Source organism: Poecilia mexicana, unplaced genomic scaffold (genome assembly GCF_051168715.1).
Source record: "Poecilia mexicana isolate PSO_F unplaced genomic scaffold, ASM5116871v1 scaffold_21, whole genome shotgun sequence".
NCBI classification, from domain to species: Eukaryota; Metazoa; Chordata; class Actinopteri; order Cyprinodontiformes; family Poeciliidae; genus Poecilia; species Poecilia mexicana.
The window spans coordinates 4,795,274-4,821,820 of NW_028263390.1; the positions used below are offsets into that span (position 1 = coordinate 4,795,274).

The following is a 26,547-nucleotide window of genomic DNA, read 5'->3' on the forward strand; positions in this document are numbered from 1 at the left end:
AAAATAATACTGACAAAGTTTTGCGCACATTTGTAATAGAAACACAGCTAGAAATAACTATTCCTCTTAGACTACGGACCGGTATCCCTCGCGGCTTTTCACACATCTGCACCAGGAGTGACAACAAACTTGTCTCCAAATTCAAGTCTGGAAAGATTTTTTTTTTTCTTAAACCAGAGAAGCGGCATTCAAACCCGTTTACAGTTTCTGTTTGAATGTCACTGTATGTGTGCAGGGAAACTTCACAAAAAGAAAGGTATGCACCGGTTGCATAAGAGTTCAAAATCCATGTTGACCAGAATGTGAGAGAGGAATGGCTATGCTCTGTCCTTAGAGTCCACCTGATGCACATTATTTGTTGGTGAAATTCTAAGAAACTAAAAACAGGCTCCCACTGTTTGCTCGGAGCTCAACCCAAAGGTCAAACGCTGAGCTCCGGAGATCAATATGCTTTCAGCACAACAGCCGCCCCCGCACCGAGCCCTCACCACTTCTCCAAAGCAGGAGTGCGGCCTGTCTTCTGCCTAATCAGGCCGGGATGGCAAGAGGAGAAGCCAAGATGTCTGTCACGTGCCTGTATCACAGTGCTGGGATTGCTAAACATCTCAGAACACAGATGAGCTCTGCCAAACACTGGGAAGCTCCTCAGGATGCCGGTACGACGGGATATGAAGGCCAAACTGAAGAATCAGCTGAACACATCAGCGCTGAACACAGCCTTAGCCTTTGGGCCGTACCAAGACCTGGCCACTAGAAGTGCTATGGAGCAGCAGAACACCCTGTTTTCACTGTTGGGTTTGGTGTCAGCTCTGACTCTGCTGTGCCGCTTCTCTGGGCCTGAGAGTCTGGGACAAAACATGGAGGGCCTGGTTCTCACAGCCAATGATAGCATGGAGGCCACCATAACGGCACTCACAGATCTGCAACACAACCTTGCTTTTGGGGAGGGAGACGGTGAAGATGGTGTTCAGAAGGGACAATCTGAGGCTGCGGCAAACAATTCTGATGTAAATGATAGACCAAGGAGGAGGAGAGGAACTGAGGATGACTCTCCCTCTAGGGGTCAGTTGTGATCATGGAGCGACCTTCATGTTGATGGAAAACCCTCACTAAACTTTGAAGGGTTTTTTTTTATCTCGGCTGCAGCATCCCAGACAACCTGCCATGAACATCAGCTTTAAGACACTGATGTAAGATCTGCAACACTCAGACAAGCTTAGGGTCAACGGTTTTATGTGTTTTAAAGATAGCCACTTGTCCTGTAGGGATGATGGTTCGGGTCAAACTGTTCATTGCAGGTCCTGCACACATGGAGAGGAGCGCAAAATATTTTTTGTAGGAAATTGGAAATTAAGAAATCATGTGAATTCAACACTATACAAAATTATGGGGAGGAATAAACTGAAAAATTCTGACATCAATATCTGAAATTTTCTAGAAAAAACAGGGACATTTCTGAGTTTCGAAAGTTGATGATATTTGACTTTTGGAAATTCTCAGAAATGTTTTTTGGCGAATTTTTATTTATTTTTTTATCTAAGGCCTTAATGATGTAATAGTAAGTATGCCGGGCCAGTCGGTGGCGTAACACTGCCAGAGAACGACACAAAAAACGGCGACTTGTTCGTTTTTTTTGGCACTGGTGGCCTTCATTTGACAACAATCCCACAGGAATGGGTCAGAGAGAGAGAAGCGGCAAAGGGACCGGGAGTAGAACGGGGAACTGCCGCTACCAGGTCTGAACACGGGACTCCTGCTCTAACCATTGCGCTACCCGACTACCCGCCATGTTTACTAGTGAGAGTGAGGCGCGCGCACAAGGGATAAAAAGAGAGATTGAACTTTGACGTCATGGTTTTAAAAAAGAGGCGGCTCCATGTACACACCGAAACATGAAGTGTGTTTCTAGAACCCAGTTTTTTAAATGATTGTTTCTGGTCTCTCAAGATGACAAAAAAAAAAACTTAATAAATACACCTATAATCATCTCCGGGGCGACAGCACTTCAGTAAATCAGAATACATAGATGACATAAATTTATACCCACAAAGTGATATATTTTAAATGATTATAGCATACAGATAGTAACATTTTCAACATAGAAATGTTATGTTGTGTGATGGTCTGTGAGATATAGGAAAGAGTGCTGACTTGACATGCATGTCTGTGTCAATGACACTCAATGACATTCACTAAGAGGTCACTGCCAGAGAAACTGGCTTGTTGCAGAGACCTCGATTTAGATCATTTTGCCTGACAATAAATTATTCCAGAGGTTATTGCAGAAGTTATTGCGATAAACAATAATATTGTTGTTTTGAGAGAATTTTAACTAATATAATGGTAATAGCAAAAATAATAATGCAAGAGCACAATGTAAAAGATCAGTAGGCCTTAAATTCTAATGAATATTTAACACTGGAACTGGAAGACATTTTACATATCCAAAATAAATAAACAAAACAATAAATGAAATCAAATTTGAAGACTCTGTAAACAAAATCGACCTTCAACAAAAGGGCTAGTTGACACCAAAGCACCAGACTGAAGACTTTTACCATCCAGTTTTTGGTAGAAAGAGCGAGAGAAAAAAGAAATAAACGACAAATTATGCCAATGGAAATGATTGCGTTTGTTTTAATCTATCATGTGAATTAATTTATTTGTTGATTATTGTGACAGGCCTACTTGTATCCATATTTATGGAAAGTTTAGTGGAAGGATAAAGTGTGGGATAAAAAAAATCCAATGAGCATCCTTAAAAAGACAGAGAAGCAAAACTTAGTCAGGAGTTTGAAGAGTTTTACAGAATTACAATTTGACAAACACCACAAATAGATTCATTCAGGACATGTGTTACAGTGGCCACATTCGTTTGACAAACAAGCATTAACCTAAAATCTGGTGGAAAATTTCTCAATACCTGCCTATCCCTCTGGTACTGTATGGAACATGGGCCCACATTTCTGTCTTAAAAGTGTTTTTTTTTTTTTTTTTCAAATTTCCTGAGAATGTTTTGAGTTGTTTTTTATTAGCTGTAAACCAGAATAATCAGAAGAAAAAAAAAGTTGATCACTCTGTTTGTAATAAATATACATACGAGTTTCACTTCAATCATGATTTGGATACAGATTACATAATGTTTAGTCAGTACCATAATACATCTTTATTGCATCTGTGTCAAAGAACAAAGACCAACAGAGCATCTGCTTTCTCATTAGCTCTTGTTTTTATATCCTTCTATAACAGTTGGTGCTCATAAATTTATGCAGCAGGAGTTTTTTTTATAGGTGTGCAACTTCTGTCTTTGCCATTTTACTGTCATATTTCATTCATAACATGCTCTTCTCATTAATTAACCATAAATCAGGTCGGCAGCTTTTTGAACAACACCACACGGTGCCGCAGAGCCTCCACCTCAACTCCACAGTCTTTGTGGAGGCTGCCATGATGTTCCTGGACGTCCAAGGTGATGATGCTGTACGACACCAACTGCTTGGCCACCATGGTGTGGCTGGCCTTCAGGGGCCACTTTTGGTTTTTATGTAACACTGCAGATCTTTTGGGGTATTTATTTGAAACTTATTGCAATAAATGGTAATCTAGTTATTTTGAAACTCTTTTCAAGTGATGAAATAATAATGACACAATAATGCAAGTACACCCTCTCAGAGATGTACTTGCTAGAAATGTTTGCTAATTTCTAGCAAACATTGAACACTGTAATTGGAAGACATTTTAAATATTAAAAATAAATCAACAAATCACCTGAAACAACATATATAATGAATACTGAAGTCTTGGTGTTTTTTTTTTTTTTTAAAGGGGTAGTTTAGTCAGGCTTTCCCATTATTCTTTGCAAATTATCTTCAGACACTATCCATTAGTCAAATCTGATCTAAAGTGTCTATGAAGATCACTTCTCATGTGTTGCCACCGATTCTCGATTACATTAAGATCTAGGCTATGTTGGAATCTTGTAACTGCAAGTGAAACTGATGGGACGACCTACTTTCTGATTTATTCAGCTAATAATTATCTGGGTCACTTGGGGGGGCATTCATAAAGCATAAAGATGTCACTTCCAAATGGCCATATGGAAAATTAATAAATAAAATGACATCAACAGTACTGTACATAGCCCTGACCTGGCAGAACACTTTGGACTCCACAGCCTTGATCCCGATATACACGCAACAATTCAGAACGGGAGAATTGGTGCTCCAAAGTTCTGTCTTTAAAGCACAGATTTCTGCTTTAAAGACAGAACTTGGTGTTCCAATCCCCTTTATTTACTCATAGAAGACAAGAAACACTAGCTTTAGTTTCATATATAAAGCTTTTGGTGAGCGTAATATTTCCATTGCTGCTGGTAAAGCTATTTTACCTGCTGTAACAATAAACATGAGTCCATTCATCCCAACCGTTTAAGCAGGTGCCCAAAATTTCTCTGTTCTCTTCAGTCTTCAGCAGCCAGTTTGCCTTTTTGCCCCCTGATGAATGAAGCCGAGAACGTTCTAAATGAGCGCTAATTACTCTTCCCTCTACACGGGCCTGTTAAAGCCATCAGTAGCTCTCGCAAGACCTCTGCCGGCGGGTCCATTAACGCGCTGATTGTTGTTTTCACAGGAGGGCAGAAATCCGTTTCCCAAAGTTTCAGCTGAGAAAATCCTACAGATTGGAGAGCATCCTAAGAGACGCTGGTGTTCCTTGAACACCGCCAACTCCTCCAGCGCACGGGAGAGGAGGAAGCTGGAACTCTATGAGACTCAGAAGAGTTCAGAGTGAGATATCGCTTGAAAAACAATCGGTGGAAGAGTCCAGATCTGGAGAGAGGGGGAAATGGACGGACATCCCACTGGACTTCTCCGTCCCCCAGAGGATCGCTTTCAACAGACCGTTCGTCTTCGTCGTCTACAATAACCTGACCATACTCATGTTGCTCATTGACTGGATTACCGATACCACAGAAAACGTCTAGATATGAAGAAAGTAGGGGTGCACCAAATTATCAGCACATATTTCCTTAATTTTGGGAGATCGGTGATCGGCCGATACTTACAGGTGAAGCCGATATTATCTACCTCAGCAAAGGTCTAAAAATCGACCACTGTCCTCTTCTGCTCTGCCATGAGGGAGCTTTGACTGACAGACCAGGTCATGTCTGCATGTTCGCAATCAACAATAGTCACCACACTGTTTCCAACTAAAGCAACTGTCTTGCTGTATTTTTGCAACATTTCAGACAAAAAAAAAATCGGCATCGGCCGATAAAGAACGGTAATCAGTGATCGGTTCTCCCCTGGAAGAAAGTGTGCTCTACCTTCTGTCTCTTCTGTTCATTGTGCCATATTTACCTACAAAACAAGAAAGCTTTGGGTTTAACTTTTTCTCCCCCCACCCCCCCTCCCCCCGCAGCAGTGTTGCACTTCATAAGAGGAGAAAGTTACATTTCCAGAGAGTTCAGAGAAGTGAGTGCATATTGATTTTCAAACATTATGAGATGATTCACGGTTTATTCTCCCATTTTTGCAAAAATGATGAAAAGACATTCAAATGACTGCAATTTATCCCTGTGACTGAATCGCTGCTATCTGGCAAAAAACATAAAACATTTTTTCTTCCATTACAAAAGCATTTTCTCTGTTGTCTTTCCTCCATCACTCCGAAACCCATTTCCTCCCTTAGCATCTCTTTATCTTCTTAGGCAATTATTGAGAAATTGCTTTGCCAGAGTATCCAGGCTCATTCGCCGACACAAAACAGCAAAAAAAAAAAAAAAAAAAGAAGGGCTGCTGAAGTAGTGTAACATTTTGTGGCGGCTTCCTGCCTCAGTGTGGCAACACCGCATTGATATTTACCTTCATGAAGAGATGATGAATAGAGGACGGTTTGATGAAAAGGACGGCAGATCCATTCATAACTAACACAAATGTCAGCCTATTAATCTGCGAGGCTTTCAGCAGTTCATGGTAAAACCCTGGATTGAGAGCCGTGGGGAATCTGTTCCTGATCCAAATGGAGAAATTTCAAGTTCAAAACTTATTTAGTATTTTTTCTCAAGTGGCATTTGTAAATTGTTCATTTAAGCACATTAAAACACTAATACATGAGTGTAAGGTTCAATCCTTAAATCCAAACAAAATTTTTGAATTTTTGTATTGCTATGTGAAAAAAATAAAATACCCCCAATAATCAATCAATCAATCAATCAATCAATCAATCAATCAATCAATCAATCAATCAATCAATCAATCAATCAATCAATCAATCAATCAATCAATCAATCAATCAATCAATCAATCAGTTTATTCACTCGATTTAACTAATTCACAAACTTCCTTTTCACTTTCACTAATGAAAAGAGAGCTGGAAGAAGAAAAAACTCTTAAACCTGCCTCTTTTTCAATTAAAATCTAATTTTTTATGACCTTATGATAATTTAAATTAACAATATAAGTTTAAGTCGACTTATATTGTTAATTTAAATGATCCATTAAATTAACACTCTATGTTGAAAACAATATATTATTTGGGTCATCGTAGTTCGAAAATGAAAAAAAGGAGTAAATTTTCTCCAAAAAACTCCATCAAATTTTGATATTAATTGCAGAAACTTTTGTGAAAAAAACTTGGAAATGTTTTGAGTTTTTTCGAGCAAATGTTCTACTTTTGAAACTTTTCAAACTCAGCAATGTCCTTGTTCTTTCTAAAAAAAATTCAGATTTGTTTGCCAGAAACGTACTCCTCCTCCTTTTTCTAGCTACAATGGGCTTTCTGCGCTGTCACAATTAAACACAACTAAAGCAAAAAAAAAAAAAAAAAAAGCTAAGTAAAAAAGTTTAACATGTAACTTGTTAAATTTTCTGAATTACAACTTATATTACAATACATTTAATACACTTTTTTGTCTAACTTATTTTGTACATCTTAAATACGTTTCTTAAATACACAGTAAGCTGAAATAATGTCAGAAATCTTTTCCTTGGCTTCCAGTTTTTTTCTTCTTCAACAATGATGTTGTGATGCTGATGTTAAATCTGAATTATTTCAAGCAGTACACCATCAACATCATCAGCTCGTCAACTTCTTTCCCAATCCCATCAACACAGTTCTACTTTATGGTCTAGTGATCCCAGATTCCTAGCAGTGTTTGGCTGTAGCAGGCAGATGAAGGTTGATCTTTTCTTTTTTATGTTAATTGCCATGATATGAGTTTGTTTTTGCTGCCTTGCGGCTCCTGATAAATGGGATTAAACTGGGCCTCAGTGTTAGCATGAGGCCAGTCCTCCCAGGACCCTAATCATCAGCTGACTGATGTCTGCCTGAACTCCCTCACCCTTTTGTCCCTTTTGGGACCCAGTACTGAGTTGCTTTTCTTTGGTTTCTGGAATAAACGACACCAAACTAAAATTATTCTGCCACACACTTTTTTATATACTGAAACTAATTGCTGCCCACTTCCATTAATTCTTGTTAAAATAAGTCAGGGCACTTGCCCAGGGTGGCATTGATAATGAGTGGACACAAGAACAAGATAATAAACAAAAACGTTCAATTAGCTGCCTACACCCTAAGCAGGTTTCTGATTGCTTTTATGCATATTTATGAGCTCTTCTTCCTGCTATATCAAGTGGAGCATTATGTAGCGTTAACTGTAATGCTATGTACGGTAAATAATATGTCTGCGTGTCGCACTGCCTCATAGGATATGTTAAAAAAATTTTTATATTGGGCGTCATCCATACAAGAATTTCTGATGGACACGTTCCGTAACATTTTGTGTTTTTGTTGTTTTAAATTAGTAAAAAAAATACAACAACAACAATAAAAAACGATTTCTTTTGGGTAAAATGATCAACCCTAAAAATTATTTAGTCATGTGGTATGACAAGTTATAATGTGCTTCATTTAAATATTCAGTACTTCAGTGCGACATTAATTAAAATTTAGTGCTTATTTTTGCTCTCCGCTCATCAATAAGGACGTTTTCCTTTTCCAGAAAGCTAGCATTTTTGCTGTCTGAAACTAAATGTTGTTAAACCAGTATATTTAGGATAATTTTTGCGAGACAAGAAAAGTGTTGTAGTACTGCATACTGGTCCCCATCCAGAAAACCTTTTTTTTTTTAAACTTTGAAATATTCACATGGACATTAAGACAATTTAGTTCAATCAAGAAACACAAATGAAAATTGTAGTTATCCACGCAGCCAAGCCAAATATTTATGTGGAATAAAGTTTTTATGGCACAATGAGACAAAGACAATGCATGTTTGAAGAAGTCGGCATAAGCATTGCCAACCCATGAAAATAACCAAATGTCAGGCCCGGTGGTGGCAACATCATGCTGTGGGACTATTTTGAAGTGAGAGGAATGATAAAGATGAAGAACTGCCAACACAGTTTTCAGCTTCACTATTGATGGTCCAACAGGGCAGTGGTCCTAAAGTCGTATTAAGATATATATATATATATATATATCTTATATATATATAGAAGTTTCTGCAAATAAAGGGTGTGGTCAAGGTTCAACTTGCTGCAGCCAACTTTACCAGAGTAAAGTCAGTCAGAGTCAGAAATGTTCACTTTCACCCTATTGTGTCAAAGAAAATTGACAAAAAATGACATTTGGACTCTGTTCTTACAAACACAATCGCAGTTGGATGTTGCTTATTCTTCCAGTTTAAAACATAATGTCACCTTCCTAAAGAATAATGGCTAATAGGTAAGAAGACCACTTTTGGCAAAATATGACTTAGGCCTTTGTTTTAGTAAGATGACGACAAGTTGTTAAAACCTTAAAATGAAGAAAAAAAATATTGAGGCCCCTATATGTCTCTCACAATATGTCAGCATAGACATATTGTGAGAGCAGTCTCTTATCTTTTATGTGCTGAGTGGGGTCTCTTGCATCAGTGGAGATGGATCGGTCAGATATCAAAGGACAGAGACCAAGGGAGGCTGATTCCTGGTTAATTTTTGACCAAACTGTCAGCTGTTTCTCTGAGCTCCTCTATAAAAACTGGAAATCTCTCACAAGCCTTCTGCTGCAGAGAGGACAGTAAAGGTAAGCAAGTCACTTTATTGAGATCAGCAGTACAACCAGCTTAATCTTAAAAGCAAATTTCAATAAAAGAAATGGCTTTGGATGCTTGTTTTAGCTGTAAGAAGGTAGAGTCAATTACCCTGCTGATTGTATTAATGTTGCTTCTCAGAAACAACTGCTTTTCCCTTCTGTGTTTAACATAGCTGACTTGTTTTCTCCTTGCTAGGTTCTGAGATGCATGGTATCTTTGCTAGTTGCACTCTGGCAGCCCTGCTGCTGGCTGTGGCCCGAGCCGACCACCACCTCCACCATGAGGGCATGAAATGCCATGTTATTTCCTCTCCCAACGCCGACTTCGCCTTTGCCCTCTACAGAAACATAAATGGTAGAACCGCTCCTGGAAAAAACATCTTCATGTCACCCCTGGGCCTCTCCGCCGCTCTGTCCATGCTGTCCACAGGGGCCCGCGGCAAGACCCATGCCCAGCTGTTCTCCAGCCTGGGCTACGCCGACTTAGACCAGGCACGGGTCAATGAGGCCTACACCCACCTTTTCCAAATGCTTGGCCAAAGCCAGCAGGAGCAGAAGCTGCACCTTGGCAACTCTGTTGCAGTGCGCAATGACCTCAATCCTCTGCAGGCGTACCTGACGGACATTCAGAATAACTACGGTGGCGAGGTCTTCAAAGTTGACTTCTCCAACCCCTCTGAAGCTGTGGCTGAGATCAACAGACATGTGGCCTCAAAAACCCAAGACAAGATCAAGGATATTGTGAAGGACTTGGACCCTTCAATGGCTTTGGTGCTGATCAACTATGTCTACTTCAGAGGTAAGCATACAGAACAATCCTCATTCGATTGACATATTTTAAGAGTCGGACCATGCCAGTTACGACACTAGAGAAAATCCATCCATCCATTATCTACACCTGTTAACCATTGAAGGGTCACAGGGGGGCTGGTGAGTATCTCCAGCAGTCATTGGGCAAAAGGCAAGGTGCACATACAGGTACCAACCATACACAAACAGTTATACCTGACAGCAACCTAAAGCAACCAAATACACAAGCTCACAATCATTGGAAAATGTTTGTATTGTTCTCATTTTCCTTCGTTGCGCCATACAGGACGGTGGGAGAGGCCCTTTGACAAAAACCTAACAGAGAAGGCGGACTTCCATGTGAATGAAAACACCAAAGTTGAGGTGGACACGATGAAGAAGATGGGACGTTTTGATTACTATCAGGACCATGACAACCACACCACCATCGTCTCACTGCCCTACAAGGGCAACACATCCATGTTGATTGTTCTGCCTGATGAAAACAAGATGGAGGTGGTTGAGGGCTTCATCAACAAGGACTACTTGAGGCACTGGCACGACAGTCTCTACAAGAAGTAAGAGGAAGATCAGTTCCGCTTGTTTTTCTTAGAAACATGAACCACGGTGTCGAGGAACATCACGGCACAGTGGATGATGTATCAATAGGTAAGTGTTGCATAATTCAAGATCTTTTGTTCTACAGCAACCTGAACCTCTACATGCCAAAATTCTCCATCTCCGTTGAAACCTCGATGGATGAGACTCTAAAGGAAATGGGAATAACGGAGGCCTACAGTGACATGGCTGATTTCTCTGCCATATCCGAAGAAATCAAGCTTAAAGTCTCAAAGGTAGATTGTCCTCTGGATATGACCACCAGTTTTTAAATCGCAACAAAGCGTTGACGATTCCCTTTCCCCTCCCTGCAGGTCTCTCACCAGGCTGTGCTGAGTGTGGATGAAACAGGCACAGAAGCAGCCGCCGCCACCACCATCGAAATCATGCCAATGAGCCTCCCCATCGACGTGAGGCTCAACCGACCCTTCCTGGTCTTCATCATTGAGCACTCGACGAGGAGTATAATCTTCGCAGGCAAGATCAGCAACCCAACTGCTGCGTAAAGACTCTCGTGGCATGTAGAGCCGCCACACGCTCAACAAGTTTCAGTGGCTTCGGGACGCCGATTATGAATTCGCGATATTAAGTGAATTGAATAAATGACAAGTGAAGGGGTGTGAATAAGGTAATAGACCTATCTACAAGGAACAGGAATGTGCTTCCATTAATCCGTCTGTCATCATAAAACATTTGGTATCATTTGTCATCTTCCCAGGTTGATAAATGTATTTCACCCGTCATGATATATCATTCTCTCATTGACTGTTTCAAGAGATGAATTAATGACTAAAACATCTGTCAATGCAGCATCGGCAGCATCCACTAACACATTAAATTGACGTGTTATTGCTCTACTGCTGTTTCAACAGGGCTCAATGTGAACTGAAATAAAAACTAGTTACAAAAACAACTGGAATTTTAAGGGTTTTTTTCTGCTTTATTGCTTTCCATCATTGTTTACAATGAAAGTTCTGGGAATTGGGAGGGAACTGGATTTTTCCTAGGGAACAAAATGGATCATGGACAAAGTTTCACTGTGGCCAATGTCCCATCTTATTTGTGAGAGATCTGAATGTGGACAAAGATTTATTGACTTCCTCTTTATCCACCACTCCGTCAACCAGAGTGCAGATGCTGTCCAATAAATGAACGTGGCTAACAACAACAACAAAAAAAATCAAATATGTTTACACTGATTGTTCATGTGGTGTTGCTTTGTAATGATTTTTCCTCTGCATGGTCAAGCTTGTGTGCACACAAACTGCCTGCTAATTGCAGATTATTATTTATTAAAACCATTTGACAGGCACACCACATTCCTCACTTATTGGCATATGTGGAAAAGATGTGAAAACACCATAAAATGAATTAACATTAACAATAGTCAAATCTAAAATAATAATAATAATATATATATATATATATATATATATATATATATATATATATATATATATATATATATATATATATATATATATATATATATATATATAATAAATTAAACCACTGCACTGGAAAAAATATTATTTTTAAGGCTTTTCGCACAATATTAATAGAGATATAAATAGATGTGGTTGGATACTTTACAATTGATGCAAAAAGTGTAAAGCTTTGTTAAAATACAAGGTTTCTGTGATGTAAAACGAAACAGAGAGACTATGACTATGACAAGTCACATCAAAGCTTTTCTCACCTATGAAGTGATAAATTTGTATCTTTAATTCTGAAAAACAAATCTGTAAAAAGAAAAAAAAAGAAAAAAGAAAAATGAAGCTGCAAAAAGCCAGTCAGGTAAGTATGAACAATGTCAAACACCTTGTTGAACCATCTTCTTTTCAAAGATTTTTTCATTATTTATCTGATTCAGAGCAATAAGACAGGAAGTGGACAGAGAGAGACAGAGGGAAAACATGCGGAAAGTTAAGTTCTTAATGTCGGCTCATTGCCCAAGTTGCCCACACCATCACTATGCAACGCATCGCCTCAAATGTCGAAGCCTTTTTGATTTAACTTCTTTGATTGGATTTTCTCAACATCCAATATCTTGACTGTTGATTATTTGATCACTCATCCCTAAAGGTTCTCCAAATTTATAAGATTTTGAGGAAATATCTTATCCCGAGAGCTCTTTGGGATACCAAACAGATTTCTGTTAGGTTTCTGGTTCCCAAAGGTGATTTTGAACCAGAGTCGCTTGTTTACACCAGAAGTACGTTTCCGATCGGCAAATCTTGTTCCAGTGGTTTTCGGCACGAACCATAACGCCATGTGTGGCCTTTTGAGATGAAAATTGTTCCTTTTGATGGATGAAGAATTAGAAAAATACACAATAAACACTTTGATAACTACTGGGTTTTTGTTACACTTTGTACAACATGTCACAATGAACATAACCTAAACTTTAATGACATCCACCAAGACATTTCAACAATATTTGAATCAATTTCTTCAGTTTCCTCAGAAGAAGTTCAGTATTTTTCCATCTTAAATCTTTCCACTACACAAAGAAATCACCAATCCCTTCACTTTACCCGTTGAGTAAGAGATTTTGAGTGGTGTCAGCAAAGACAGTATGCGTAACCTGATGGCCATCGGCCTCACATGACTCTTCGCCCTTTGACCTGTCAATAGAAGGGCTACTGCTGGCCCTTTACACAACTGCAACACTTTGGAACCCGTGTTAGGATGCACACACACTGTTCTGCAAAAAAACCTAAAAATAATAATAATAAATAAATAAAAAATCAGTAAGACATGTCTGACTCTGGGTGAAATTGCTTTTTTTTTTTTTACGTTGTTTTGTGTGTGTGTGTGTGTGTTTTAGATTTTAAAGGCAAAATTTGGAATTCAGTAAGAATCAAATAATGGTTTCATCCATAAGAATGTTTTTCAGATTTTGATTAAATTGAGTTTGGATTCTGTACTTAAACCTGCCAAAGCTAGTGTAACAAAAAGCCAAACTGCTGGGTCCTATTTTCTACCTCACGCTATTGTGGAGACAGCAAAAGATGGAAAATGATGGATTTAAAAAATTTATTTCATATTTAAACCCACCTTGATCATTGAACTGTTGTGAGATGGAACTGATTCAGTGTGCATCGTGCAAACAGAGCAGCTCTTTCTGAGTGGCTGCTTGTCTTTGTTGCTTTTTGATTTGGAAATCAAAACTCACATCATTCAGATATATTAAAATATTTGAAATTGATTATTTTTCCATTCAGACCCTTGAAACTGGGACTTGATCACAACAGTTTTGACAAACGTGAGAGTATGCATTTGAAGAAGGGTGCAGCTCTAATTTTGAACAATCAGAAAGAAAATGAATAAGTCAAGTTAACTGCTCCTCAAATTAAACCAAGTAAAAAAAAAAAAAAACTTTCGATCTAAAACGATGTAAACCTAAAACGTGCAAATAAAACTGAACATCGTGTGAAGAAGGATGAGAGCCGATTCGGTTGTGCGATTTGATTGACAACTGATATATCAAATCAGAAGCTAGGATTGGCAAGTTTGGTTGTGCGGTGTGGTGTGGCGCAGATATTGTGGCTGTGTCAGCATGCTTCATAAAAAAGTGAGTTTATGTGAGCATTTTATGTAAAACTTTATTTATGGTTCATGTAGTTTCGTGTAACGGTGTTAGGGCCGTCATGTTTGCGGGTAAGTTGTGTATATGCTAACTGCTTATATGTTGGTGTAGTCGAGTCATGTTAAAAGGTAATTTGCACAACTAGTAGCTATTTTCGTTCGTTCCGCTGTTGCTTTGTTCAGTCATTACTTATTTGTGATATTTCTTATTTTTTTAATCCATGTTCTTCTGTAGAGAACCTCATAGATATCAAACAACTTTCATAAATAAGACTGTGTTATCTCTACTGTTCATTCTAAATATTAAAGCCACATAACTAGCTCTCCCCTAAGCACATCATCATGTCAAGTTATTTCTAACCTTATTATTCTTGCATACAGACAACTGAAATCTACATTGTCCATTACAAATGTGCAAAAAATGTTTTGTCAGTATTCCACTAATGTCTGTAAAAAAACAATTTTGCAGTTCAGGCATTTCTATTACTTAAGAAACACAATAAAGTTTGTTCAAGCAATAAGTCATAAAATAAGTAATTAAAAACGTGCTGCACCATCACCCTCCAACTACTTCCTGTTGTCTTCTTCGTGGTTTGCATCAGTGGAAACATCCTGTTGTTCACCACGAGACTTGTGTGATGGAAATAAAGTGTTTCCGTAGCAGTTTTACGAAATAAATTAAACTTTGACCCTGCCAGATGAGGAGTTTTATAAACACCTCATCTAGTGCAAAAGCTTTTTATTGCAAAAGCTTTTTATTGCAAAAGGAGGGTTTTTTTCCTGAAGTTGCTTCCATTTAACAAATCTATTTTCGTATTGTCAAATAGAAACTCTGCTAATGTTTCCGTTGCAGTTTTGCGAAATATGGTTGAAATGCCACCTCATTCTAGGGCAATTTTTTATTTTATTGAAAAACATGTTTTCCAAATTGACATGTTTCCATTATGTGTCTGTATTTTCGTAATTCCAATTTGAGCAATTTCATGATCAATGGAAACACAGCCCCTGTTGCTTTGTGTTAGATGCTCATTGTTTGCCAATATTCCATTGTGTTCACTTTGATTGTCTGTAAAGTAACTTCTTGGATACAAAGTGACGGTCCAAATTCAGTTCCCGAACCGTCTGTCGAACTCCTCAAACTCAACATTTGTTGTTCCGAATAAATTAGTTATTTCCGAGCCCAGCGACTCTCCTCCTGGTGTTACTGAGCGTCTCTCTCAGATCTCTCTGCTTTGGTAGTTATCTACGCATGCGGCAGATCAAATACATGGAAAGCATGCAAATGAAGACAAGGTGTGACACATGGTGAAGTGGGCATCTATAATGCATTTCCTGTTGTGTTTGGGACGCGCACGCGTGAGCCTTTGGCGCCAGTTATTTCCCTCCGCTGCTCTTGTGGGACGTGACGGTGGGTGGGTGAGACCCACTGACAGACGGGGCCACGGAAAAAGATAAGAAAAGCATAAACTCGTGAGGTAGCCACGTTTTTTGTCACTATTCGTTCAGACAGTCGGAGCACCCACCACTGTGATCTGAAGAACCAAGAAAAACATTCTGTTTGATCCCACACCATATGATATCATCACACATACTGTATGTCGTTCTCCACGTGTTAATTATCTATGTTTTTTTTTCTTTTTTTATTTGTAATGAAATGCAATCGTGCTTTTCATTACAAAGGAGATTGAAGAATTCAGATTCAAGGTTTCTCACATTATCTGAACCTTATTATGTCGTCAAAATTGGCACCAACGCAGCAGTCGGGAGCTTGAAGCTCTTGAATATCACTGCATCTTAAATTTGTCATTGGTTTGTTTGAAGACAGTTGAAAGGGAGGCAACAACAGACCTAAGAAACTTGTACGTTTCTGGAGTGACGGGACGAGCCAGGTTCCTCCCATCAGTCATTGTGGTGTTCGGCTCATGCGTCACAGTCAGAACAGATGCAGACAGCCGTGATCTAAGGACTGAGACCCAACTCCATCAATTCTGTTTGTTCAAACCAGCAGTTGAAGTTCCAGATAAAAGTCGAAACTTTAGGAATGCAGCTCTCTCTTCCTCCAAAAGGCTCCACTTAGAGCCTTGAATGTTATATCACTTTGTTTTATTTTTGTGTTTTTCTGATAAACTCCATCTTGGCAGCTGGATTTATATGTGATAAACCGGAGCCATAAGCGGCTCTTTTGACCTTTCACAACGGCTCTTAGTCACGTGGATAAAAATAATAAAGAACCAGTGTTGAGAAAATGAATTTAAAATAGGCTAGTTTTAAAACTTAACATGTCTTGATTCAAAAGGCCTAATTGTGGTTTTGAAATTAGTAATGTATTCTGACTTTTTGACCTTTATGTTACCTGTAGTTACAGGAGATGGTTTGCTAGGATCGTTTGAACTGCCTTTTGTCTGTGGGAAAACAATACAGTGGAAGTTCCAGCTTTTCACACTCATCTGTGAAAGGCCGTAAACACGGCAGGGGTTTCTGGCTTGAGAGAGGGTCAGAGATAGCTCCTGGTTGGATGAGCAAAGATACGCCTTATTTGAATAAATTAAAGAAAAGAAGATAAAACTTTCTACACAGAAGTAACAAATCAGATTTGCTCTTGCAACTCTCCAAAGATGTCTTTGCACGTCTTTGCTTTCTTTCTTTCTTTTCCAAGTCTGTGAGGTAAATGAATGTATGTCTCCGTTGTTCTGCAGTTTCTGGTGTAAGTTTGTGCATTGTCTTACTTCTAGGTTTATGCATTGTCTTATATTGGATTAAACTCTGTAATTCTGTGACGTGTTATTTTCCTTGTGGCCACACGTGGCCTGCCGAGAGGACCTGGGATCCAGAGGAAGAGAGAGAGCCAAACTTTTTTCCAAAGTTAACCTATTTTAAGATTTCTTCCTTAACACCAGCTAATTTTATTTGAACATTTTTAACATTTTTACAGTGCACTTATAAATCATTTAAGATATGCAGCAACCAGCCAACGCCCTACCACCCTGTCTTTTTTAGGGTTAATATTGAATCTGACACTTTCCAGGGGAATGTAGTTTGATATGAAGATTTTCCACAAATGTTTTGAAGGAGGCTTATCTCCCACCCATTTGGTCATAGCAGCCTACCAGCCTGAAATACGCAAAAAAAAAAAAGAAAAAAAAGTAGTGTCTTTTCATGATTTTACTGATTAAAGAACCAGCAAATATTTTAAAATATAGATGTAAGAACAAATGCAAGTTTTGTCACAGAGTAATTGCATTGAATTTCAGATTCAACAGAAAGTGACATGCTGTGTATGCTGTATATATATAAAACATGACTTAATTAAACACCTTCAAATTGGGCTTCTATCTCTTTAAGAAGCTCCTGCTCTTTCCGATACTCCGCCTTCAGAAAGTCGTCACAACAACATTCCTCGATCAGGTGTTTACAAACATTCTTCAGAACACTGGACTGAGAAGGAGCTCCTATAATGAGCTCAGCAGATTATCAGTTCCACCAGGTGTTTGCTAATTGCTGCTGGCTAGTCTGAAGGAGCTGAGTGGGGGAGTTATGGGGATTCTGCGAGGCAGAAGCGTTTCCCGGAGCTGTGTCTCAAAGGCGGCGCTTGGTTCTTCTACCGTTTTACAAACTTGAATGGTTGCCACGGAGATTAAAGGATTTCTCAAACATGCATGAAAGAATGAAAGCAACACTCCAAGTATGTTTTTGATGAGGGGAATAATGGTATAACATGATGTAAAACTAAAAAAAATATATATGTTACATAATACTTGTCCTTTAATATTTTCCTCAAAATATTCACAACATCCTTCTTTTGCATCTCTTTAAGAATGTCAGCACATTTCCTAGTAGATGTTGATAAAGATTGTAAGTTGTCCTTTTTAAACCGATCATGTTACATTACTGGCTCTAAACAACTTTTATTTAGCTGGACTGAAGGGAAAAAATGACAGTTTGAATGGTAAAAGTCGCAGACCTCTCGACAAAGCAGTGCTTTAGTGTGAAATAAAACATTTTCTCCACTTAAAACTCAAAAGAAAAGTCAGTAGCCTTTCCCCTGACACTTCTAAATTAAGTCCAGTTGCCCTTTATAGGTCGCATAGTTGGTCAACAAATGGCTGCTATGCCATAGTTGCTCTCCTAAACATCAGAGCAGACCTGCATTTCCGTCCCTTTGTGCATCTGAGTCTCTGTATTTATTCAGTCGTGACTGAGCGGACTCTCATAATCTACATCTGCATGTGTTTAATCAAGAGCGGCTCTATAAAACAAAGTGATGCTGATGGAGTGTTTCTTTCAACACTGGTTTACATTCAGACTGAGCTTTATGCGCAGCCACACAGAAACACAGAGATAGTCACGGCGATGGCAGGTTAGCAGGAGCTGATGCGGAACAATACACCTGATTGTTACATGTTACGCAATGATTACATGAGTTCATACTATTGTTATGAGAATATGGGACATTTAGATATAGCCGTCATCAGGCGTAACATGTTATTTTAAATAAAGCCCCTTGTGAATGTAGTCATACTCCTAAAGGTCATATTTAGTAACATCATAACCAGGAGCTTCAAGGGGTTTTAATGGGATTTTGTGTGATTGATAAACTTGATAAACTTAAACTGGTAGATTCTGAAGAATCCAGAATCTACCAAGAAATGAGCATGATTCTGGAAAGCTGCAAAGATTCACAGGTCAGGTGGGAAAATCTGTGAAGTAGCAGGTCAAAGTTCACAGGAAGATAACTTATTTTCTTCTTATTTACTGGGCAATATTCTAAAAGAGAGTTGAGACCGAGTCTACCTTCCAACAGGACAACAACCCTAATCCTAGACATGCACCTAGAGCTACAGCGGATTGTGTTAACCCTAACTCTAGTCATAGTCCAGACTTAAATTCAATTGAGACTGTTGTTAAAAACCTAGCGCTAACTCTGCTAGCAGAAGCTAGCGTCAGATGAAAACAAGGTCTGAAACCCTTTAAATAAAACCATGACAGCAAATCTTAGATACTCAGTTTCTGAATCCATCGTATAATTCTGAACAGATAATAATAGCTAAGTGGAGAAGTTTGGTTAACTATCAATTATTCAAGGCTAAAGATGAGCTTCACTGGGATCGCTACTGAGGATTTTCCATGTCAGGCTTGAAAATACTAACCTGAGCCTGTTGTCTAACAGTTTGACATGGAGGATTCAACGATTTTCTCTAAGCTGTTTCATGGAGCAGAGCTTTGGCTGAATTTACTGATACATCAATAAACTCTCCCACTAAATTTCCTCCACTCAACCCCCGCCGACTAAATAGCTGCTCTTTACACTTCTGCCAACCCCACAAAGCGTTCTGCTTAGATTCAGTCATTATGCGATCTCACAGTAGATGAAACGGTGAACGGTGACGATTTAATCAGCTGTTAGCAGGAATGATCAGGCGGCTGAATAATGGAGGAACTGCGTTCTGCTTGTTTGGACAATGATTCTTAGAAAAAAGGCAGCCGTTTCCAGAGCGGGATGGCACTGTCACATATTTCTATTTATACCTAAGAAGATCCATTACTCCTCATACTTTTAATAATAGATTAACTCTAAAACTTTGCTGACATTTGGAGTTTTTTGTTCTTTATCTGTTACTTGGTATTTCACAATCGTCTTCAGGGGACAAAGAGCGCTTAAATGGGATTTGCTGGAGCAACACAGTGTGAATGAGTTATAGGCAAGGAGACACCTAACAGCATTTTGAACACCTAAGAGCTAAGGTGTTGCAATGGCTGAGAATAAACAGCTCTTAATTTCTCCTCTCAGACCTTTCTGGTTAGCTTTCAATTCCTTACTGTGTCTCTAAGCAGAGACAGAGTCCGGGGCGGTGAAAATTCTTCCAGATTTCTTTGTATTTTTCTTTTTTCTCACAATCGTTTTTATATATTTTGGATTATCATCAAGTAATTGATTAAAAGAAGAAGGCTATCCAAACAAACCTGCTTCCATGAGAAAAAGTAATTGCCCTAATTGTTAAATCAGAAGTTGACCCTGATTAGCGACATTTTGAAGGAAGCTAGCTTTGCAAGCCACACCCAGGTTTCAAGTGAGAAATTACTTTGACAGAATCTACCTGAAAACATAAAGTGGGCTAAGCAGCCTAAAACATAGATGTGGGCAGATTGATCTAAAATATCGACACCAAGTCGATATCAGTATCGGATCGATGCTAACGTGGAATGAACGTTAGCATTTTGCTTACTTTAGCTTCAGATTCCCTCTTGAAATTTATTATGTTTGTGTACTGTAGTTATTTTCTACCAAACACAGATGTTTTCTTTAAAATTATACTTTTTTATAAATTGTTTATTTTGAAAAAAAAAATGCACAGAACTTTTTGTTTTCAATTCCTTCTGCTTAACACGTCAATGTGTTATTAAAGTATTTCATAGACAAATTATCTCTTAGGTTTTAACAAAAATAATTCAAAAAGAAAAAACACAAAAATGTAATAGAAGTTTGATGATATAACAAATGATTAAAAAGTATCAGTATCGGTATCGGTATTGCCAATTTGGCCCTTTTATGTACTGAAACCAAAATATGCAGTATCGCACACCTCTTCTCAAAAAGCAACAAATGATGTTCTTCTCAAAAAACATTGAAACATTTTTGAAAATGAATAAAAACCTGAAATGTGTTTTTAAATAAAAAGGTAAAAAAAGCTGGTTGAAACATCAAATTATAATTCTATTCTGTTCTTTTATTTAGTTGTTAAGCTCCAAACTGCATGTTATTTATTCCTTTTCCATATGTTTGGGATTTTCAATTTAAAAAAGTTTTTTTGTCTTGAAAGTCTACATTTTTCTATATTCCAGTACTTCAATTTAGACATTTTTTGTTGCTTAATTTATCTATATAACAGAGAATTGTTAGAGTGGAGGTTCTTGAATTTTGGAGCTTTACAAGCACTAGACAGTTTTTATTCATTAAGAATAAGGGCAACAGTGTTTGGTTTGTAAATGTCCCAAATCCTTAAACAATAAAAGCAATAAAATAAAGTAAAATTTCCCCTATCCTTGCCCTCCCAATAATAATAATTAAATCACTCTTTAAAAATTGCATTTGGCACTTCATATCTGACTGACTAAAAAAAAAAAGGAAAAAAAAGACATTTGTTTGCTATGACATTTTTAGGTTAGGCAAAGAATCAAAAATGGAGGAAATCTGCAAATATCTTTTCACAAGACGGCTTATTTACATGGGAAAAAATGACATGGCATTTTGGTTTCCATAGAAACGGGCAAAATAGCACACAACATTATAGCTTAACATCTGCTGTGTGACTTCAGGTCATTAAGAATTATCATGAAATTAACATCCACCGAATAAATGTGGAGATTTCAAAGCCATTGCTGATAATCTTCTTAAATGACTTTCTAAATTAACTGAAGCATCAAGAGACGACATTGTTTCCTGTGAAACCTTTTTTATTTATTTTTTTGGTGAGTTTGTTTCTTTTCATGCTACATGATGAAATGCTGCAGAGGGCAGTATGCCGGTGCGTTCTTCTCTGAAGAAAAACAACAGAGCGGGAGGTTGAATAGAGGGTGAGCCGTTCTAATCGATAATTACGTGTCATTTTCAGACCAGAGATGAAAGCAAAGAGGATCAGCCTGTGGAGAACCAGAGGAGAGATATTTGTGCTTTTGGCATCCATAAAGAAGAAAGCAGCAAACACAAAAGTATATGTATGTACGTATTCCCACGAACTCTTCCACCATTTTGTCATGCTGCAACCAAAACTGTCATTGTGCTATATTGTGATAGACCAAAACAGAATAGTGCATTTTTGTTACGATTAAGGAGAATACTAGATAGTTTTTCTAATTATTTTACAAATATTACCTGAAAAGTGTGGATTTGAACCCTGCATGTTTATACTTTTCAGAACCACCATAAACTGGGCTCACAACTGCAAGTTACCCAGGTTATTTACACTGACCTGAACCAGCGTTCATACCAGATTTTCCATGTTAAAACCGCAAACATGAATATATTTTATTGGAATTGAATGTAAAAGACCAGCACAAACACAAAGCAGTCTACAGTTGTGAAGTGGAAAGAAAATTATAGTTTCCTTTTAACAATGGCTTTCTTCTTACCACTCTTCCATAGAGACCATCTTTACGCAGAGCACAAATACAGTGCAGTCACCAGACTGAAGGCAGAAAAAGGGTCTGAATACTTTCTTTTTGCACACAACAAATGTTAGAAATGCTTTGAATCATTTCTAACAAGAAATCGTTTTCTTTCCACTTAACAAGTGAATACCACTCTGTTGGTCTTTCACGTTAAATTCAAATGAAATATATTCATGTTTGTGGTGGTAAAGTGACAACATATGGGGTGTGAATACTTTTGCAAGCCACTGTTTCTGCAAGTTTTCCACATCTAGATACAAAAATGTTTGCCAACTTGGTTAGATTTGGAGGTAGAGGGTCTGCGAAGATCAACTTACAAATTTGCCCATTGGATTTACGTCTGGACTTTGACTGAGCCATTTTAACGCGTGGCTATTCTTACTGCTCTGAGTGTGTTATTTTTTCAGGAAATTGCCTATTTTTAGTCTTAAATTAACGATTAATTGATTGCTAAATAAGTTGACAATTCTTTCAGTAATCAGTTCATCACCATTGATCTGATTAATCGTTGGAGCCCTAATATTGTGTGTGTAATTTTGCAAAGAAGTGTATACTGTACTGTGTATCCCTGGGAAACAGGAAGTCCAATGTAACATAGCAAATGTGACGTTCCTATATCTTCAGATCAATAACGCCCAGTAATGATGACCCTAAGTGCTTTCTGAAAAAAGATTTGTTTTTTGCTGTGCAATTTGTCCCTCACTCAATAGGTGTACTCAAAGTAAAAGTTAGATTTCTTTTTCCATAACTGTTTCAGAGAGAGATACCACATCAAAGTAAGAATTTATTTTGAGGCTTTTTACCCATTTTGACCAGGAGTAAATGTTTTCTGCTCAAACTGAGGCAGTTAAAGCCGGGCCTCTCTTCTGACTGCACACACAAACCAACAGGGGGCACTGTTGTGTCACGGGCGCATCAGGCGGACGTCTCACCATCCTCGCCATTTTTCACTTAATGCTGCTCTCATCCGAGTTCGTAATTCAGACCAAAATTAAAGCGAAGCCGCTCCTCCGTTCGTTCAGCGCTCTACTTTACACATCAAAGTCAAACGAGCTGAATGCTCAGGAAGGTCATGGCAAGGCCCGCTCTGCTATCATCCGTCCTCATCTGTTTGTGCTATCTGTGCGCCACTCTCTGCCAGGGAAAACACATTCAACGAGGGAAGTGAGGGGGAGAAGTGACTCTCCACTCCCCAGAAAAAAAATAGGGTTCCAGTTTTTTTCCCCCATGGGCAGCGCGAACGATACGAGTGAAGGGAAAACGGTGGGGCGATGTCACGTTTTACAAAGAGTAACAGTTTCTTATCACAGGAGAGACGAAATCCTGCTTTAAAGGTCTTAATCTCAATAAGAAGTAGTGCAGGAACAAAGAGCAAGATGCTAGCAGACATAATGGTCATTTGCCAGAAGGACGCTGCTGACCCACACTACACGTGGGAGGCGACGCTGAAACCCGCTCGGCGAAACCGACGAAGCGGCATCCACTTAACACGAAACGAACGTGCATCACCTTATTAACCAACTATCAAAGGAAGCCAGCGAGAGTCAGGCTAACAGAGGGAGGCTGCATCAAACACTCACACATAAAAGCAAACTGATCATGTTTATTGTCTTGTCTGCACCTATATCGTGTTGTCAAGCGGGAACGCGCAAACCTCATCGCCTTTAACGTCGGAGGCCTTGCCAAAAAAAAAAGAGCCGACTGCGTTTCAGAGTAGTTGTGATGTCTTATTACAGTTAGTCGCAGTGACAGTCTAAAGCAAATCAATCACTAAACTGAAACACGGCGCTTATTCACGCGGAGAAGCGGCGGCAGCGGGTGCCTTGTCGAAGCATTTCAAACGTGCGGCACGACGCCATGACCCTAAAAATCTTAAGTCAGCCGTCGCCGCTGACAAATGGGATTAGACGTCACGAGTCGGGAGCAGAAAGAGCCGCCGCGCTTGAGGATTGACTGACTGACTGAACGTCTCGCTTTGTAATGTATCAATTCAGGTCAGTGGGAAGAGAACAACAGCTGCATTTCATTATTATTCCCCCGTCACAACGCATCAGTCCTGCAGAGTCTTCAAACAAGTGTTTACTGTAATTTTTATGTTTTTTTTACACCATCAGCTCAGAGGTGTGCAGCACTCTGTGGCTCATCCATCACATTTAATGCATGATGAAATTGCTGCTGGCTTGACACAGACATGTGCACACACACACACATGCACACACACACCAACAGCCTATATTTATATCTGTATTCCTCCTCCTACAGCCTGTCTGATTGAGGCAATCAGTAACAACACGCGGAATCATCTCGAGAAGCTCTGCAGGTGTCGACAAACAAACTTTTCCTCCCTGGAGGGTTTGTCATGTGCGTCTTTAAGCGAGCCATGCAGGACTGGAAATGCTGCAGTCGGATAAAGCTCTGCCAAAAAGGAAGCCTTCCGAGGCCGGATCCGTCTCCGGTTGACGCCGTGATTACTTTATTACTTGGACGACTTGTCTTCCGCTATTGACCCGCTGTTTAATGGCATTTTTTATCATCAGTTAAGCTGCACTTTATTGCTCTTATTGTCAAGGCTTCCAATTAGTTGTCAGACGTCTTATCATTCAAGCTAAAACATTAGCTGTCGGCCTGGAGAATTACCCCCCCTGAATTCAGGAGTCAATTTTGGGAGCTGTTAGCTTCTTCACTAGCCTTCAAAAAACGAACTGTGATAGCTGCGTTCATGAACCGTTTACTTGTCAATATATATTAAGTCTTTCACAAATCATAGTAATGTACAGTTTTATGTAGTGACAGGTTGCTACAGTAATAAAATGCTGGGAAATAGATGGGGTTTGTTTTCTTAGCATTGCTAGTAGCGGTTAGCCTAATAGGGTACAGGTTAGCAGGTGATTCTAACTCTACATGTCAGCAACTTTGAGAATGTAAATGTAGTTAAATAGACAGACTTTATTATAAACTATTACTTCAAATCACATAAAAATAATCAATAATAAAAAAAGAATAAGAGGACATAAAAATGGATATAGTAATTATTTGTAGAGAAAAACACATGAGTTTGCCACATACCATTGTTTTTATTCATATATTCTGAACAATACCCTTGTGTGTGATATATGTAATTTAAAGTTTTCTTTAGGATTACTCAAAATAATGCTCAAGTTTAACCTGTAAAAGCTAATTTAGTCAATTTACCCCCCACAAGACCACTTTTTAAATAAAGTCATATTCTTATTTCTGGCTACATTCTTACTGTTTCCATTGAAAGGAAATATCCTGAAATAAAGACAGAGGGTTTTGTATCATTTGTGCTCGCCTAAGTCAAAAAAAAAAAAAAGGCCTAATTTTCCACACTCTGGCCCATATCTAGCTTGTTAGCTTTGTATCCTGCAAAAATAATTAGCTGCCAAACTGTCCTGATAGCTGTTAGCGGATTCTGTTTTCAGTCCGAAATCTGAATCTTAAAGCTCAAAGTAGGGGGATGTGGGGGGGAATAAACTGTCATAGCACTCCATGATTACAAAATCATGACTTGGCAAGGCGGAAGTTCCTCACCAGGCCCTAACTCCAGTAGGTGGAAGAATCAGTGTTTTTCCCCCTTACTTTTAACAGTTTATATCTTGTTAAACTTTCAAAGGCTATAGCTCATGGTGTGTTTTATGGCGTGGTAGAGGTGCTCCATGAACAGTAGCTGTAGGTTGTTGATGCAGCAGTCTGAGGTTTGATTCCTGATGTTGGGAGCTGTGCTGAATGTCCTGGTTCCACTGGTATACAAAATCTTTAAAAAAAAAAAGGATTAATTCAGACATTTTTGGCGGGATACTTTGACATGTTTCATTGCTAAGAGGAGTTAGCAAATTTAGGTTTTTCCAACAACTTTAGTTTGGGTTGAGACGTTTCCAGACTTCTGAACTAACCAGAATCCAACATTTCTACATTGCAAACCATGTAACCAGCTGGCTATTATTTCTTCTGCCCATTAATAAGTAAATACATATTTAGCAACATATGCTTCCTCTAACCCAAACCCCGCTTTCCAAACAGATTTTGACAGATTTTTCCAACACCAAATGTAAAACAAACTGATTAGAACAAATCAGAATGTATTCAGACCTTAATCTGACCAAAGAAAAAATATTTCTTATTGATGTGTTGTTATAATAATAAGTCAAAACTCATACATATTAATGTGCCGTATCTAAAATGGCTAACACATCCAGTTTGCTTGGATATGATCCATGATTGCCTCCATCTATTTCTTATCATCATTATATTATTAAGGCCAAACTGGATAATTAATAACACTGT

The 26,547-nt window shown here is 38.6% G+C and overlaps 1 protein-coding gene, 1 long non-coding RNA gene and 1 pseudogene across 2 annotated transcripts; all 3 read left to right on the plus strand.

Annotated features, from left to right (window-relative positions):
• Positions 1 to 538: 538 nt before the first annotated feature.
• On the plus strand, positions 539 to 5,177 carry LOC148153014 (uncharacterized; annotated as a pseudogene).
• A 3,788-nt stretch (positions 5,178 to 8,965) lies between these two features.
• On the plus strand, positions 8,966 to 11,398 carry LOC106921719 (alpha-1-antitrypsin homolog). Its single transcript, XM_014993572.2, has 5 exons — positions 8,966 to 9,069; positions 9,275 to 9,877; positions 10,175 to 10,445; positions 10,574 to 10,721; positions 10,800 to 11,398. The coding sequence occupies exons 2-5, from the start codon at positions 9,283 to 9,285 to the stop codon at positions 10,989 to 10,991; spliced, it is 1,206 nt and encodes a 401-aa protein (XP_014849058.2). The 5' UTR covers positions 8,966 to 9,069; positions 9,275 to 9,282; the 3' UTR covers positions 10,992 to 11,398.
• A 12,072-nt stretch (positions 11,399 to 23,470) lies between these two features.
• LOC106921717 (uncharacterized) lies at positions 23,471 to 25,246 on the plus strand. Its single transcript, XR_001419047.2, has 2 exons — positions 23,471 to 24,236; positions 24,505 to 25,246. It is a non-coding gene; the product is annotated as an uncharacterized LOC106921717 (long non-coding RNA).
• Positions 25,247 to 26,547: the final 1,301 nt, after the last annotated feature.